The sequence below is a fragment of the Acanthisitta chloris genome, unplaced genomic scaffold (assembly GCF_000695815.1).
Source record: "Acanthisitta chloris isolate BGI_N310 unplaced genomic scaffold, ASM69581v1 scaffold31352, whole genome shotgun sequence".
NCBI lineage: Eukaryota > Metazoa > Chordata > Aves > Passeriformes > Acanthisittidae > Acanthisitta > Acanthisitta chloris.
The window spans coordinates 11,514-26,984 of record NW_008661546.1 but is presented as its reverse complement, the minus strand read 5'-3'; the positions used below and the strand labels follow the sequence as shown (position 1 = coordinate 26,984).

General features: G+C 47.6%; 1 protein-coding gene across 1 annotated transcript; it reads left to right on the top strand.

Moving 5' to 3' along the window:
• Window positions 1-239: 239 nt before the first annotated feature.
• Window positions 240-1,250, top strand: PURG (purine-rich element binding protein G). The gene has a single exon (XM_009070278.1). The coding sequence runs from the start codon at window positions 240-242 to the stop codon at window positions 1,248-1,250; it is 1,011 nt and encodes a 336-aa protein (XP_009068526.1).
• Window positions 1,251-15,471: the final 14,221 nt, after the last annotated feature.

Below are 15,471 nucleotides of genomic sequence, written 5' to 3'. Positions count from 1 at the left end.
CGCTCCCTTGTGTGGGAGAGGACGTCGGGCGGCCGGCGGGAGCCAGAGCTCGGGAAGGGAAGAGTGCCTGGGATCTTTTCCCTGTGATGCTGCGTGCCGTGGCAGCGGAGAGGGATGCAGGAGGCTTTGTAGGGAGAGCAGCGCCGAGCGGAGCCGCCGCCGAGGAGCCGAGCAGGCCCCTGGTGCTGATGTTGTCATCTGTGTCTCTGTTGTGTATTATTTCCAGCTGATTGGTAAAGATGGAAAGAGGGAGAGGAGGAGGAGGAAGGAACCTGGGAGGCTCTGGCCTGCACAGGAGCATTTATTCCCAGTCCCAGCAGCAGTACCACTACCCATCCTCCTCCCAGGGGAGCTGCATGGAGATCCAGGAGCTGGCCTCCAAGAGGGTGGACATCCAGAAGAAACGCTTCTACCTGGATGTGAAGCAGAGCTCCCGCGGACGCTTCCTGAAGATCGCCGAGGTCTGGATAGGGAGAGGCAGGCAGGACAACATCCGGAAAAGCAAGCTGACCCTCTCCTTGTCCGTGGCTGCCGAGCTGAAGGACTGCCTGGGCGACTTCATCGAGCACTACGCCCACCTGGGCCTGAAGGGTGGCCACGGCCACCGGCACGAGCACAGCAATGACAAGGAGCAGCTTCCCCGGCGACGACAGCCGCATCCCGCGCCGCCCTCGCCCCCCGTGTCCGTGGGCTCCGAGGAGCACCCCCACAGCGTCCTCAAGACGGAGTATATCGAGAGGGACAACAGGAAGTACTACCTGGACCTGAAGGAGAACCAGCGAGGGCGCTTCTTGAGGATTAGGCAAACCATGAGCAGGGGACCTGGAATGATGGGGTATTTCGGCCACAGCTTGGGCCAGGAGCAGACTATCGTCCTTCCGGCGCAAGGGATGATCGAGTTCAGGGATGCTTTGGTCCAGCTGATTGAAGAGTACGGCGAGGGGGACATAGAGGAGCGCCGGGGGGGAGGCGAGGAGCCCCCGGAGCTCCCCGAGGGCACCTCCTTCCGAGTGGACAACAAGCGCTTCTACTTCGACGTGGGCTCCAACAGGTACGGCATTTTCCTGAAGGTAAGTGAGGTGAGGCCTCCCTACCGTAACACCATCACGGTGCCATACAAAGCGTGGACACGGTTCGGGGAGAATTTTATCAAGTACGAAGAAGAGATGAGGAGAATTTACAACAGCCATAAAGAAAAGAGGATGGATGCCAGAGGGGACAGTGGTGAAGAGCAAGAGGGTCTGGAATAGAGTGCATTGGACTGGCCTTCTGGCAGAGTTCACAGAGCAAAACAAGCAGAAATTGGTGAGAGGGACTGACTTAGAGTAATTCCGAAGTTGCCCCAGTTTTTTGTAAAGTCCTTTTCTGGTAGTTCTTGCTAACTCCAGTGGTGTTCTAGGAGTCTGGTTATCACGTTCCATTGCGCCCAAAACATCTCTGTCTGTTGTAGGAAAGTACCAACCTCCTGAGTCCGTATGAGTCAGCTACTTCGAGTGTGGAAGACTATGGAAGTACATGTATCAGCACAACAAAAATCCGGCACTCTGACCTTTAAATAGTCTAGATCAGGCTTGTGTTGCACTTAACATGGTACAAAAATACCCCCCAACCCCAAACCTGATGCTGAAATGTATCAGCTTCTGCTTATCACAGGTTTTCCAGGGCTGAATCCTGCCCGAAGTGCCGTAAGGCGTTCACGGCCAAAATCAACTCCATGTCAATTGCTGGTCTGTATGTGAGGAGGGAGAGAGGTTTTAAAGTTAGCATTTGCTGGTTATGGAGTGGGAAATGCTAGTCTGTATGGGTAAAACCTTGATGAGTGGTCAGACCTTTGTCATGTGCTGGTGAAGGGCAGAAGATTGGCTATGCATTCCGTAGTTTTGTGCTGACCGGATAACCTGAGTATCCCAGAATACCACTAAGCCTTCTGAGTTAATGGCAGTGAATAACCCACTCCTTATCTCTGTGTCCTGCCCGTGCAAGACTGGTGACTTTTTGGTTCTTTTTACTCCATTTTGTCCCAAATTCCAGAAGGTATTTTTGTATTAGGCATGTTATGGGTTCCAGCAGGTGACCGTGGCGCAGGCGTTGGGAGGTGGAGGGAACGCCGAGGCTCCCAACTTCCATCCCAAATGTGGGATTGATGGCATGATGTGACCTATGCAAGGAAAACACCTGGGAGCAAGAAAGACCTTTGTGGGGTTTGGTGCACCACTGGATTTGTAGACAAAGGCATCTCTTATGCTCACACGTGGTGCATTTTGGAAGCCACAGCAAACGGCATGTTGGATTTTCCATCATGTTGATTTTACAGCTGTTGTTGTCAGAAAACTATCCATGCCCTGCCATCACCCCCTTCCCACCCACTTGGAGCTGGAGCTACCGTTGAGCAGTTCCAGCCTTGATCACCCACCCCCAGGTTTTGGTGTTATCCCACTGATGTCTTTGTGACACAGGTTTTACATCTCACGATATAAACTCTCTGCCTGGAGGGAAAATGTGTGCAATTACTTGTTTGGGAGGTTGACAAAAGATTTTTGTTGTTTCTTAAAACATGAATATTTATAACAAAATGGGCTTTTCCAGCCTTCCCCCCGAACCAGTGGGAGTTTGATTGAGCTCCAGGTACTTCCAGTAACGTGTTGTTCACCTTTAAGATTGTTTGAAGTAGTGTCTAATCAGATATTTATAATCATTCAAATGGTTTCATTACAGAGTGGCCTAGTGTGCATGTGGACCAGCTATTTTTCCATATTTTTGATGTTTTACTCTTTTGAGAAAGGTGTTTGTCTCCAACCAGGCCATTGATGACTCTCAGTCTGGACCCACCTGCACACTGCATGGCCACGCTCAATCTGAATGCTATTGCCTGTTAATGTAATGAGAAAGGTTGGGGAGGCAGGATTGGGAACCAAGAGGATAATCTGGACTTTAGTTTGGGTACTAAAACTGGTTGATCTGTTTTAACTTTGAAAAAAAAAAAGAAAAAAAGAAAAAAAATATAAGCTTGCACCAAAGTCACCAAAGAACCTTTAGGAAAAAATGTTACAGTTGTGACAAGAAATAAGAAAGTTAATTTCACTGTTTTAGGTGATTCCCCCTTTAAAAACCACATCTAGCAGTTAGAGCAACCAAGCCTTTGGCTTAATGTCAAAAACTCCCATCCCTTTCTCCGTGGATTGCTCTTTCAGGTCCTTTCCCAAACCTGGAAGAGATGTTTTCGCTCCATCACTTGAACAACCAGCGGACCGTGATGAACCAGCAGGAGGTTGTGAGGGGCAGTGGTTCATCGTCACTCTTAGGGCTTTGGTCCCAATGGTTTTAACAGGTCAATTAAAAAAAAAACCAAAACCACCCCACAAAACCAACATGGAAATAACTCTACATCCTGTTATTGGTGTGAAACCAGAACGTAGCGAATGAGTCCTTGATGCGTAGTTAGCGTATCGCTGACTGCTGCTGCCCGTCACAGTGCCTGAGCTAAAAATTCACTCCTATTCCAACCAACTGGAGCTATGAATGTACAAACTTTTTACGCTCTCCTTCCCGTTTCTACGTGGTCCCCTGTGAGCTCAACATCTCCCCATCCCTGCCTACCTTTGCCTCAAGCGATCGTAAAAGCTCCTCTGTTGGAATTAGCCCGAGTGACCCCGTGTGTTCTAAGTGCTCATGACTTCCCTGTGTTCCTATAGCCTTGGTGAGGAAATTACTTGGGATTGGAAAGGGATTTTTTCTTCACCGTTTTCAAAGGAAAAAGGATGCAAAATGGCTTTCCTTATTGCTACCCATTTTTTACTAAAAAAAAACCCCTTTATCTTTTGTTAATGAATTGACCTTCTATGCCGTTAGTTTATTGTGAATATCACCCAGGAATCCCATTGCTACCAGGCCAGGCTCGGGTCTGGCATGCAGGTATCCTGTGGGATCCATTAATGCATTTATTCCCCCAGCACGGGATGCACCTTAGTATCCAGACCTGGATTGGGATCTTCACGTTCACTGCCGATCACCCATGGGTAGACCAGTAACCACGGGTTTCCACCACGGTGGAAAGATGGTGGGTTGGAGGGTAATGGGTTTCCACAATGGTGGAAAGCACTGGTTTGTGCAGATGTTGAGTTGGAGGTAATGGATTTCCACTACAGTGGAAAGCACCTCTGAGTGCAGACGATGTGTTGAAGGTAATGGATTTCCATCACGATGGAAGGCACTGGTGTATGCAGATGTTGAGTTGGAGGTAATGGATTTCCATCATGCTGGAAAGCACCAGTGTGTTCAGGTGTTGTGTTGGAGTAATGGATTTCCACCATGGTGGAAAGCACCAGTGTGTGCAGATACTGAGTTGGAGATAATGGGTTTCCACCATAGTGGAAAGCACCAGTGTGTGCAGGTGTTGAGTTGTAGGGTAATATGGACACACTCAAAGTGTAGCAATGCAAGACTTGAACGGTGAGATTCGGAAACGGGTTCCTTGGTATTTTTGGCAGCGTGTCTTCAGTGGTAACATGGGCTGCTGGCACACAGAAGGGCCCAGCGAGATGCTCAGGAACACTGACTCCCTGATGCATTTTAGATGTTCGTTCCTGACGCCCTGAAACTGCCATGTCCCTTAAACTTGAGAAAACACAAGCTTATTTGCACTAGAAAGAACGGCCAAAAACAATCCTTAGGAGGACAGGGTGATGAGCACCGGTCTGAACCTCTTTTTCTCATGAGAGAATTTCCTATCCAAGCCCTCACCTCTGTTTGGAAATTGAATGGTCCCGGCAGAAAGTCTGTCAGTTGAATAATTAAATCCTAATGCACTTTATATTGTGTAAATAATACTAGGAGCACATTTCTGCTCCCGCTCTGGTAAGGGGATGCTTCGGTTACGTAGTCTCATGCTGAGAGAAGCTGTCTCCTGTATGCACGTGTCTGTTACAGACCTGTCATACCTGCTTGGTCCATGTTAGAGGAGGACAGGCGCTGTGTTGAGGATCTTCTCAAACCACCAAGAGTGGGATGATTTGGTTTTTCGAGCTGTGATGTGCAGAGCTGCTGGGCATCCTCAGCTCCGACATCAGCTTCTCACCCCTTCTGCAAGTCAGGCCCCCATGTTGCTGTCGAGGCTTCAAACTGAGCTGTTCATGTGTAGTCTTGACAAAGCCAAGTCCAGCAGCTTCCTCCTGCTTGGCTTTCCTGCTGCTGGTGCAGGGCAGTCCCTAAAAAGCTTATCCCGGGTGGAAGGGGCTGTGGGGGCTTCCCCGGGGGGGGATTGCTTGGAGCCCAGCCCATGGAGCCAGCTTTCCTGGTAAAGTACAGAGCTATGGAAGGGTTGGGAAGCATTTTGCACTGGTGTGGTGAGGGTGACCCACCGGGCGCTCCAAGGGAACGGCAAATCCCACCGGTCTTGGGTTCCTTATGTCAAGTGTGGATGATGGACTTGACCCAGCAAGAAGCTGCAGTGGTTATTGGTATCTACTCGTCGTCGTGTTTCTTATCTGTATCCAATATATACCAATTCATATTCACATATAGGCATTGATATATTTATGTGAGTATATTGTAGCCTGTAGTAGCTCGTAGAGAAATAATCTTATTTATCTGAAGTAAGCAGTCTGAGGAGGGCAGGTCTGCCCCCACCACCGGTCTGGATAAACGCCTTGTTTCACCCAGAGCTGGTTGGGAGCTCTTTGTCTCAGGCATCCCTGAGGTTTTCAGCAAGGCTGCAAGGGAAAACGTAGCTAAAAGAAGGCAAAGCTCTTCCTTGGAGGCGTCGTTGAGGTGAGAGCTGTAAGGAAGAGGCAGCTGCAGGTACTGCTGGCCACGTCGTGTTTCCATGCCATCTCGGCTCTGCAAATCTGTACTACTATGTGGATAAAATCCCAAGCAGAAGTGTTAAAATCCCATCCTTTACACAAAAAAAAACCCAACCCAAGCAATTACCAAAATCAATGTCAGCACTTTTGTTTTCTGCTACAGATGTTATAGTCTGATAATTGCATCATTTTGTTTTTTCCTTTTGGCCTATTGAAGTGACCTAAACTCACAGGGAAGGGAGTTGGTGGTGGTTAGGAAGTACTGCTTGCTTGACTTGCTGCCCTGTTATCCAAGACTTGTCATTTTTATAGCAGAAAAAGGTTTATTATTGTGTATTTTTATTGGGCATATTTTGCACCAGGTCAGAAATTCCTTAACAAGCAGTTTTAGTTCCATGGCATTCCCACTTTCGCTGTACATACCGTAGATATATAGGATTTATAAAAGAATTCCTAAAGAAAATTAGACCTTCTGTTTAATTTTCTATGCTGCTTCCCCCCAAATTACATTGCCCTTTATTTTTAATTACTTAACATGTTGTGATGTCCAAAATTCCCCTTTTCCCTCCTACCCCTCCATTCCTTTCAAGTAAAGGTTCTGTTTAGCGATAGTTTATCCAACTAAGAGTGGAATTAAAGGCTACACCATAAGCTACACCCGAGCGAGGCTGTTGTCCCACAGCCTTTGCCAAAATGGGTTGTTTTGGGGTGATCTGGACTTGCCTAAAAAGGCTGAATTCTGGGGGACAATGTGCTTCTGGACTGAGGTGATTTGGAAAAACCTAAATCCAGATCTTTCGCTGCTCTGTTTGTCCCAAATCTGCAGCAGCTTTCACGTCCTGATACCAATTTTTCATCCTGAATATGTTGTCAGCCCATGTTCAGCTCCCCACCTGCACCTCCAGAAAGGCAACAGTATGCTAAAGCATCGAGGTGAAATGAAATACCAAGGACTCCTGATAGATGACATGGATTAAAAATTGGTTTTCCAGAAATGTCAAAGCATAAATTGAGGTTTTATAAGCTGGATGTCGCTTTGGCATTTCTGTGATGGATGTAATTAGATCGTTCCTTCCACATGCTGAGGGAGGCATCAGGCGGAACCCGAACGCCCTGGGGCTCTCTCGTGTACATGAACTGCTAGAAAGGTGTGTGCTGGAGGTGCCTCTTGGCCTTCTTATGCTTGTTGAGTGTGGTTTGTGTTCATGCTGGCTGCCACCCCATAAAACTGTCATTAACAATTTGCTTATTCATAGTCATAATATGTTAAGGGGTTGGAATGGACTTTAGAGATCACCCAGCCCCAACTCCCTGCGCTGGGCAGGGACACCTCCCACCAGAACAGGTTGCTCAAGGCTTCATCCAACCTGACTTTGAACACTGCCAGGGTTGGGGCAGCCACAGCCTCCCTGGGCAACCTGTGCCAGTGTCTCACCATCCTCACAGGGAAAACTTCTGCCTAACATCCAATCTAAATTTCCCCTCTTTCAATTTATCCCCATTACTCCTTGTCCTGTCACTCCAGTTTCTAACAAAGAGTCCCTTTCCACCTTCCCTGTAGCCTCTTCAGATACTGGAAGGTTGCTATGAGGTCCCCACACCGCCTGCTCTTCTCCAGGCTGACCTTTCTCAGTCTGTCCTCATAGGGCAGGTGCTCCAGTCCTCTTATCAGCTTTGTGGCCTCCTCTGAACTTGCCCCAACAGTTCCGTGTCCTTCTTATGTTGGGGACATCAGAACTGTGTGCAGTCATCTTCTTAATTACTAGGCTACCCCAAAACTTGGAGTGGCACATGGAAGTTGCTAGTGCTGTGCAGAATATCCACCACAGGCTGAAAAAGGACATTTTACATCTTTTAGGTGTTTCAGACCCATCCTATGTACTAGTATTCAAGGGGGCAAGATAACAGCTCCTGCCTTGGAATTGTTGGTTGGCTATGCAGACAGTCAGATGGATTTCTTAGCCACAGTGGGAGAAATCCGTCCTGCAGGCAGAAGTTTGCTGTGTTTCTTCATCGTGATGCTTTGCCACGCAGAGATTAATTGGAGGCAACGATCGGCCTCAGTGCCTGCTGCTGGCAGCCAGCTCAAGCCGAGGCTCTCTGCCCAGCCCTGCGCTGATAGAACATCTGTGAGTTCATATGTGGACACAGATTAACACACAGGCAAGGGACAGAGGAATATTAACTATCTATATATGCACAGACATATTACTAATAGTCGTTTTTCCCGTTTCCTCCGAGGTGTTAGAACATTACCTGTTGTCTTTGCTATTTCTCATATCGGAGACGTTCCACGTGCAGTAGTAGCAAAGGAGAAGGGTTTCACAAGCAATATCAACATACTCTACTACCAACCTGCAATCTTTACACTGCAGATCACGTGCAATGGAATCTGCATTTCAAAACAGCAGAGAGTATGTGGGATAAAAGACACGGGTTAACCCCAGGCTCTTACAAGTATTCCCATCTGGTCCGTGTTCGGAGCACATGTTGTTGGCACAATGTGAAGGGAGAGGGGGAGGAAGAGCAGAGATAAGTGCTTCCTACCAAGGCAGGGGAAGGAAAAGGCAGGAGGGGGTGGAGGGAAGTGAGGACAAGATCCGTGCTCGGGGAATCACAGAGCATGATGATGGTTTTGTCTGGAGGAGGAGGAATAGGCAGCACTGTCAGTGCTGGAGTCCCGCAAAGCTGGGGAAAGAGGCAGAGAGCCTGGATCCTAATGCTCCTCTCAGGGTCCAGGGTGCCCCTCTGGGCTGGTTTCCATCCTCTTTGGGAACAGTAACATGCTCTGCAAGTGTCTGATCTTGCCAACAAATCCATCAGGGCCAAGTGTCTGACGGATGGAGTTATTGCTGTTACAGCTTGGTTTTTAAGACTCGAGTGCCTTGGCTCTTACTGAGCTGGGAAGCTTGCCCAGGAATACCTGCAGAGGCTTCGGGGACCACACAAATGTTGGTGACCTGTAAGGTTTGCTCATGGTGTCCCAATTTATGGATGCTTTTCACTGGAACTTTATTCCACACGCTGCTCTGGCTGCCTCCTGCTCTGGGAACCAGCTGAGTGATAGAGGGTTGTTCTCCATGCTGCTCTTTTCTATGGCAAGGGAAAGGTGTTGGTGAGGCCTGCAGGGGGTCAGAGGGAAAGAAAGTGGCTATCAAGAAGCAATTGCCATGCCTGTCTTTGCCAAGGAGTTTGTGCGGTTTCTATCAAGACTCATTGCAATGATCACCACTTATTTCGCTCGGGTTTTCCTGGGCTCAGCACTCTGAGGTCTGAGGTGCAGCAGTGGTCGGTGTTAATAGCTGTTGAAAGCTTTGAGTGAAGTGCTGGAATAATTGTGAGTACTCTGGAAAAGCTGTCAGTGTCTCAAGCTGCTCCTCCTGGTAATGGAGACAGGATCACTTTGGCTTTATCCTGCCTGTGCCTATGTTCCCCACCACTAAACCAGGAGGATTGATACCTCCCTACCTCAGAGGGGTGTGAGAAAGACAAGTCTGGCATCAGAGTTTTTGTGATGATCTGATACTGATCATCACTGATGATACCCAAAAGGAAAACAGGGAGAAATTCGGTGTGAAATGTAGTGTTTGGAAGGTTTTGAACCTACTTGACTATAAATTTAGATTTGCAAGCATGCAGGTGCCTCTCATGGTGCATTTCAGGGCCTACACAGCAAAAAGCATCTCTATTTTCCCAAGCTGAACAACCTGGAAAAAAATCTACTCTTTCAAATCTCCTGTGCTGGATATTCCTAGCCTTCTTGCCCAGGCTGTTTCCCCCTGCTTACTCTCAGATACTTCTCCTGCTGTGCAGTCTGTGTGTCCCTTCCTTCCATGTAATTCTAATCGGGTTTTGCCTTACAGGCCGTGCTCTCCAGAGGAGTTACGGAAACAGTTTGTTTTCTTCCCTGCTGCAGCTCTTACACATAATTAAAGGCTGTTGTCAGGTCTCTCCTGCATTTTTTCTTGAGGAATACAAAACCTTCCACCAAGGGGGGTTTTTAGCCCTCATCATATTCTTGTTGCTTTCTGATGAATCCATTCAAACACAAGAAAGCATCAGGTGACCATATAAGCTCCCTGTGTTGGAAATACAGGTTGTCCCTTGAATTCCTAAATCTCCAAGGATTGTGTGTTCTCATCATATGAATAGTCACAAAAATATTTGCATGCACTTTTCCTTAGTAACATTTTTATTGCAAGGAGATTCGAGTTTTGTGTAGGTTTAGGTAAAGAGAAGTTCCATCTGTCTCACTCTGCTCTGTCACCACTCCACACATATCCAAGTGCCATCCAGGAGGACATTTAAAGCGTGTGATCAACATCTGTCAAGCAGCTCTTTCTTCCCTTCCACTTCCTAGGGAAAAGGCTGAATGTGCCAATGCAGTCCTGGTATTTTTCATATAAATTAATTATCCCTGCTGTTCCATGTCAGAGCTGTAAAGGGTGAGCTGGAGCACGTCGTGTGCTGGCAGCAGTGGACCCCGACGGCTTCACAGCACGGGAGCAAACCAGATTGCTCACAGGGAGCAAAGCCTGGGGTTGGCATCACTTCCACTGCTTCCCTCGGCAACTGGTGTTGAACAGGAGCTGTTTTGTCTCTGGAAGTTCCCCTTGGACTTGTTGCTGCGTTGCAAATTGTCATTTTTGCTTTGAGTGTAGCATGGAGGAGTTTGCTGTGTTGCTGCCTGGTTGGGAAGTACCTGATGTGAAAAGAGTGTCTCTCCTCTGGGAAGCTCACGGGGGGAATCTAAGGCTAGAGGCCTTATGTTCAGGCAGAGAGGTGATGGAGCAGTGCTGTGGAGTAAATGAAACTCAGTGTGCAGTCAGCAGATGTATTTCAGTTTGAGTTGCCTCTGCTGTAGCTGCTTTTGCTTTCCTTCCAGATGTTTGGATGCTCCCAAGATCTCTATAGCACTGCTCAGAACAGGTATTTGTGAGGGAACGGAGCTGCCTCCGAGGACAGTCTCTTTGCCGAGACTCCAATAAACTCTGCAAAGTGTTTGAAAAGTGGAGCATTGCGCTGATGGCACTTTTCAAAGAGTCTTTCCCAGGTAGACATCACAGCAGGGATGAGCAGAGGCCACTGAGAGCCAAGAACAGAGGACAAGGATTGGATTCAGTTCTTGGTGGTAGGATTTATCCTAGATCTAATAACTCTGTTAACATGCATGTCAATGTACTTAGTGATGGACTTTTTTAATTTAAGCATTTTTAATAATCCCCCCAATCCTGGTAAAATTAAGGAAAGAGATTTTGGCTCAAATGCTTACTTATAAAGCTGAGAATAGGCACAGTGTTTCATGAGGTGAACCAAACCTTGTGCCTCTGACCTCAGAGTGTATCTTTTAAACTGGCATTTCATTTCTTGCTCCATCTGGTTGCAAAACATCAAGGTCACTGAAGCAGCATGAGCAGCAACCCCTGGAGATGTTTATATGGCTCAGTGCATAGGGACATTTTCCTCTTGCTTTGCTTGCAGTGCCCAGTCCTGCTTGTGTTGTTCTTTTTCCCAGTTGGACCACTAAGAGTATTTATCAGTCAGGTTCATGTCTTGTGTGTGACCTGCCTTGAGAGCCCTAAATCTGTTTCTTTCTTAGAAGTTCAGCACCTTTTTTTTAAGCTTTGCTTATGAATCCCTCTGGAAATGTAGTGCAAAGCCCAAATGTGCCTCAGTTCCTTCCCTTCTCATGCATTTGCTAACTGCTGCAGCTGATGTAGAACAAAAAGATGTGTAGCTGGTTCTATTTTTCCCTGGCAGTTGTTTTCCTCTGTGTCTCTTTTGGTATGTTTGGCCTTAACCATTCCAGGGATCCTCTTCTGCAGCTCTCACCTGCTTCTGTAGCCACTGCATGGACAGTGAGATTCTGGGAGGTGTTAACCCTAGGTTGAGGCAGGTCCTTGTGGGGTGATGCTGCAGCAAAGGGGGAGTTATTTAACCATACAGCCAGTTATTCCCTCTGTGACCATTCCCATGCCAAGATGGGTTGCAGGAAGCAGTTACCTGGGGCAGATTTGATCATGTGCTGATCACAGACTTGCTGCTTCCTCCGAAGCAATGTCCGATAGCTTCCCCAGGGATGAGCTTTGCTGCATCTGCTGCAAGTGTTGCTCTGAGCTCAGGCTCTTCCTCCTCCCCACGGCTCAATGCCATGCCTGGATCCTTTGTTATGTGTAACCTTAATTTTGTTTCTTTGAGTGTTGCCAGGACTTCATCCTCCCCAGGACACGTAAATGAGTAATTAGAGTCACTTTTGTCTGCATGTGTAACAGCAAGGAGCTTCCACATCGGTTTGGGAATCGACCCAAGGGTTTGATGTGGCTTAGTAAATTCAGGCACGTAGGATGAGCATGCCCACAGCAAAAATGGGTATGAAGATGTGGAGATAATAGCTGTGCCTCTGCCAAGCTCCTGTCTGCTCTCTTACAGTCCTGTACTGACTCTGATTGCTGCAGTGGGAGCTACCAGAGCCTGGGTCAAAGTGGCAGGAGAGACCTGAGCTAGGCAAGGGACCACAACCCACAGCATAACTCAAAGGGAAGGTGTCAACAGCTTTATCCTGGATACCCCAGGAGCCCAACTCTTTCATCCTTCCTTTCCTGCCTCACGGGGCTTTTACCTCTTGCCTGGTGTATCCTCTCTGGAGAGAGCATATGGATGTGCCTGTCCTGGGATCGGTGTGTGCCAGCGTGCAGCAATCCTGCTGCTTCCCAGCCCCTGTGCTCTGGAACAGCATTTATTGCTTATGTCAGCACAGTCATCCCTCAGCACTGTCAGGGGTAACCCTTTGAGTTAACAAGTGATAAGCTCCTTCTAGCTGTCTTATTAAAAACAGAAGGGGAAAAAAAAGGAGGAGGTGCTGGAGTCACCTGATGAACATTTTCTTTGCTTTTAACTGTGTGTTATCTTGGTGAAGGCATATTACAGACACTTTTCTTTTAAAAACAGCTTAAAACTGTCTGTTTGGCAGTGCATGTTTTGTGCTGATATATGTGAAACCCCAGGAAAACCCCCAGTGCAGAGCATGAGGCAGAGGTGGTGCCCACTTATTCCTCCCTGCAGCAGCAAACTGCAGTTTGACCTGTTGCTTTTCTCACCTCTTTCCTGCTTTTAAGAGATACCCTCTAAAGTAGGGATAACATCCCTAAACCTCCCTTCTCAGGCTCTCCACAGAGGGAAGCTCATCCTCTTCCTCCAACCTGCAGCCCTTGAGCTGTTGCAATAAGCCCTTGAGGTGCTGCCTCTGGTTGTTCAAAACCCCTGCCAGCCTCTTCATCCAGGTGAGGCTGAAGATGCTGTGCAAAACCAGAACAAGCAAGAGGCTAAGACATGGGGATTTTTCACTTGCCTCAGTCTAAACACCAGCCTTCTCCAGGCTTTCAGTCTTCCAAGAGCTTTCCAGCTTTCTAGCCAAGCAGTTTGTTTGCTAGGAGAAGAAAAGCTGGTACTTTTGTGCTAGCAGTAGCTGGAGTCCTCTTTCACTAGTGAAGGCATTTTCTCCTTTGAATTTTGTTTGAATGCAGAAACTGTTGTGAAATAAGAACTGTAATATCAGGAAAGGTGAGATGGGAACAGAGCGTTCCTCTGGATAGGGTTTGATGCAATTTGAAGCTGCTTGTGGAAGATTGGTTGGAAGGTAAACTGATTTAGGCTCAAAAAGCTGGTGCTGTTAAACTGTGTTAGTGACTCTTTAGTGGATGATCCAAAATAGCTTTTTGGTGACCTCTAGGACAGATATAACTGGGTTTGTGATCTTAGATTGGAGGTGCAATTCCTACTGGAAGTGTTCTTTAGAAACCATCTCAGGCTGGCAGGATGTATTTGCAGCGTCCTGGATTTCACCTGAGCTCATTCCAGTGACTCATTCCATAGAGGTGTTGTGCCCCCCAAGGGAAAACAATCACCTCCAATCTTCCCATGTGGTGTTGGTGCTGCGGTGCCTGTACCAGGTGGTGGATGCTGAGGTGGGTGCTGAGTTGGAGAGGTGCATTTCCAGAGCAGTGCTTGCTCACCAGCTGTTGTCTGGGATGCTGTGGCTTTGGGTATGGCAGAGGGAAAAAAAACCTTCCTCGTTGAATTTCAAGTCAGGGCAGTGTTTTGTGCCAAGCTACCCCCTGCTGTTCCAAATGGATTTCATTCTCCTTTCCTTTCCACTGGTCCTGTTCCGCTCCACAGCTGCTGCATTTCATCCCAGGAGCTGCAGTTGGTGGGGAGCAAAGTGATCTCCATATAACCTCTCCGTTACTCCTAAGTGTGCATTATGAAGCTTAACCGATGGTAATCAAATGCTTTGCTTTCAACATGCTGTCCCTGTGGTCCAATGTTCCCGTCTTCAGGCTCCGTCATTACAGCACTTCTGCTGCTCCCCAGGAACGTGCCTGATGATGCTGGATGCAGGCATCATGGATGTGTGTGGATACCCAGGCAGGGGAGACGGAGAGTGCAGAGCCCTTTCCGTGGGCATTCCCAATTCCCAGCTCTGTACCGAGTCAAAAGGCACTCGGGGTCTTGCTTGGCTCTGACCCAAAGTGCAGGTTCCTGTCTCCATGAGATAGTCTGGCAGTGCAATCTGGTGTTAGAGCCTCTCAGGGACTACTCTGGTACGTGGGGGAGCAGGAACAGATTGTTACTTGGTTGCTTTTTCATCCCTTTCACAACTACTCTGCAGGTTTATGGCTTTATACATGGTTTCTTTTCTTTCCTGCATAGAAAAAAAATGGCATTTGGATGTCATCCTGCATGATGGATATCACTCTGTGTGTGAGGGGGGAAAAAAAGGATGCTTCTCATCCACGTTTAAGTAACCACATGAAATGCAGGAGCTTTAGGAATTCCACTTTTTGTTTACACACCATCGATGCTTTTATTAAAAGCATCTTTTCACATATCAATAATTTAGAGGTCATATGATTATCCTGCTCTAAACTGAAAACAGGGATTCCAAAGCAGGGATCTCCAAGCATCGTTTCTGTGCCACAGTGGGTTGCATTAGCCCCACAGCTGGTTTTGGTTGAACAGGATGTGGTTTTCCCCATATTTGAGGTTTATAGCCTTTCCTTTCCGTACGGAATATCTCAGGCACATCCCCCCCGGCACATTACCAGTACATATCTGGATATATGGCTTTGTCAGGCAACAACAACAGCCTTTTTCTGGAGATTGCCATTTTGTAAATAAGCTTCTTGAGCAGCACAGCTCCAGCTAGAAAAGATGGATGATTATTCCTTCCTGGAATCGGTCTTCCGCTGCAGGATCTGGTTTTTATTGCGATAATTAGCATAGAATTATAAATGGCGCCACGTCTTCACTTTCCTCTGTAGTGCCTCTGGTACTCAGCAGTCCAGGATGGTGTTTTCCTCGGCAATAGGCTGTGTCTGGGATGACATTTTCCTCAGCAATCAGTGGGAATGACTTTATTCGCCGCTGGAAATGAGCGCATGGAGATCCTCAGGCTTCCACGCAGCAAAACCCTCCTCTTCCAAAAATAAATCACTGCTCCTAATAAACTTTCAAATGAGATGTTTTTTCGGAGACTGGAAAAGTTGCCAAGGATATTTAGGGTGAAAATCCAGCGCAGGGTTTTATAAATGCCTTTAAATTCCGGAGCTGGGGTTGGAGGTGAGGTCACGGACAAGCAGGCAGCTTATTCTCCTAAAAATCCTGTAATAGC

Coding starts and splice junctions, on each gene's coding strand:
- PURG (XM_009070278.1), top strand. CDS start 240: ATGGAAAGAGGGAGAGGAGGAGGAGGAAGGAACCTGGGAGGCTCTGGC.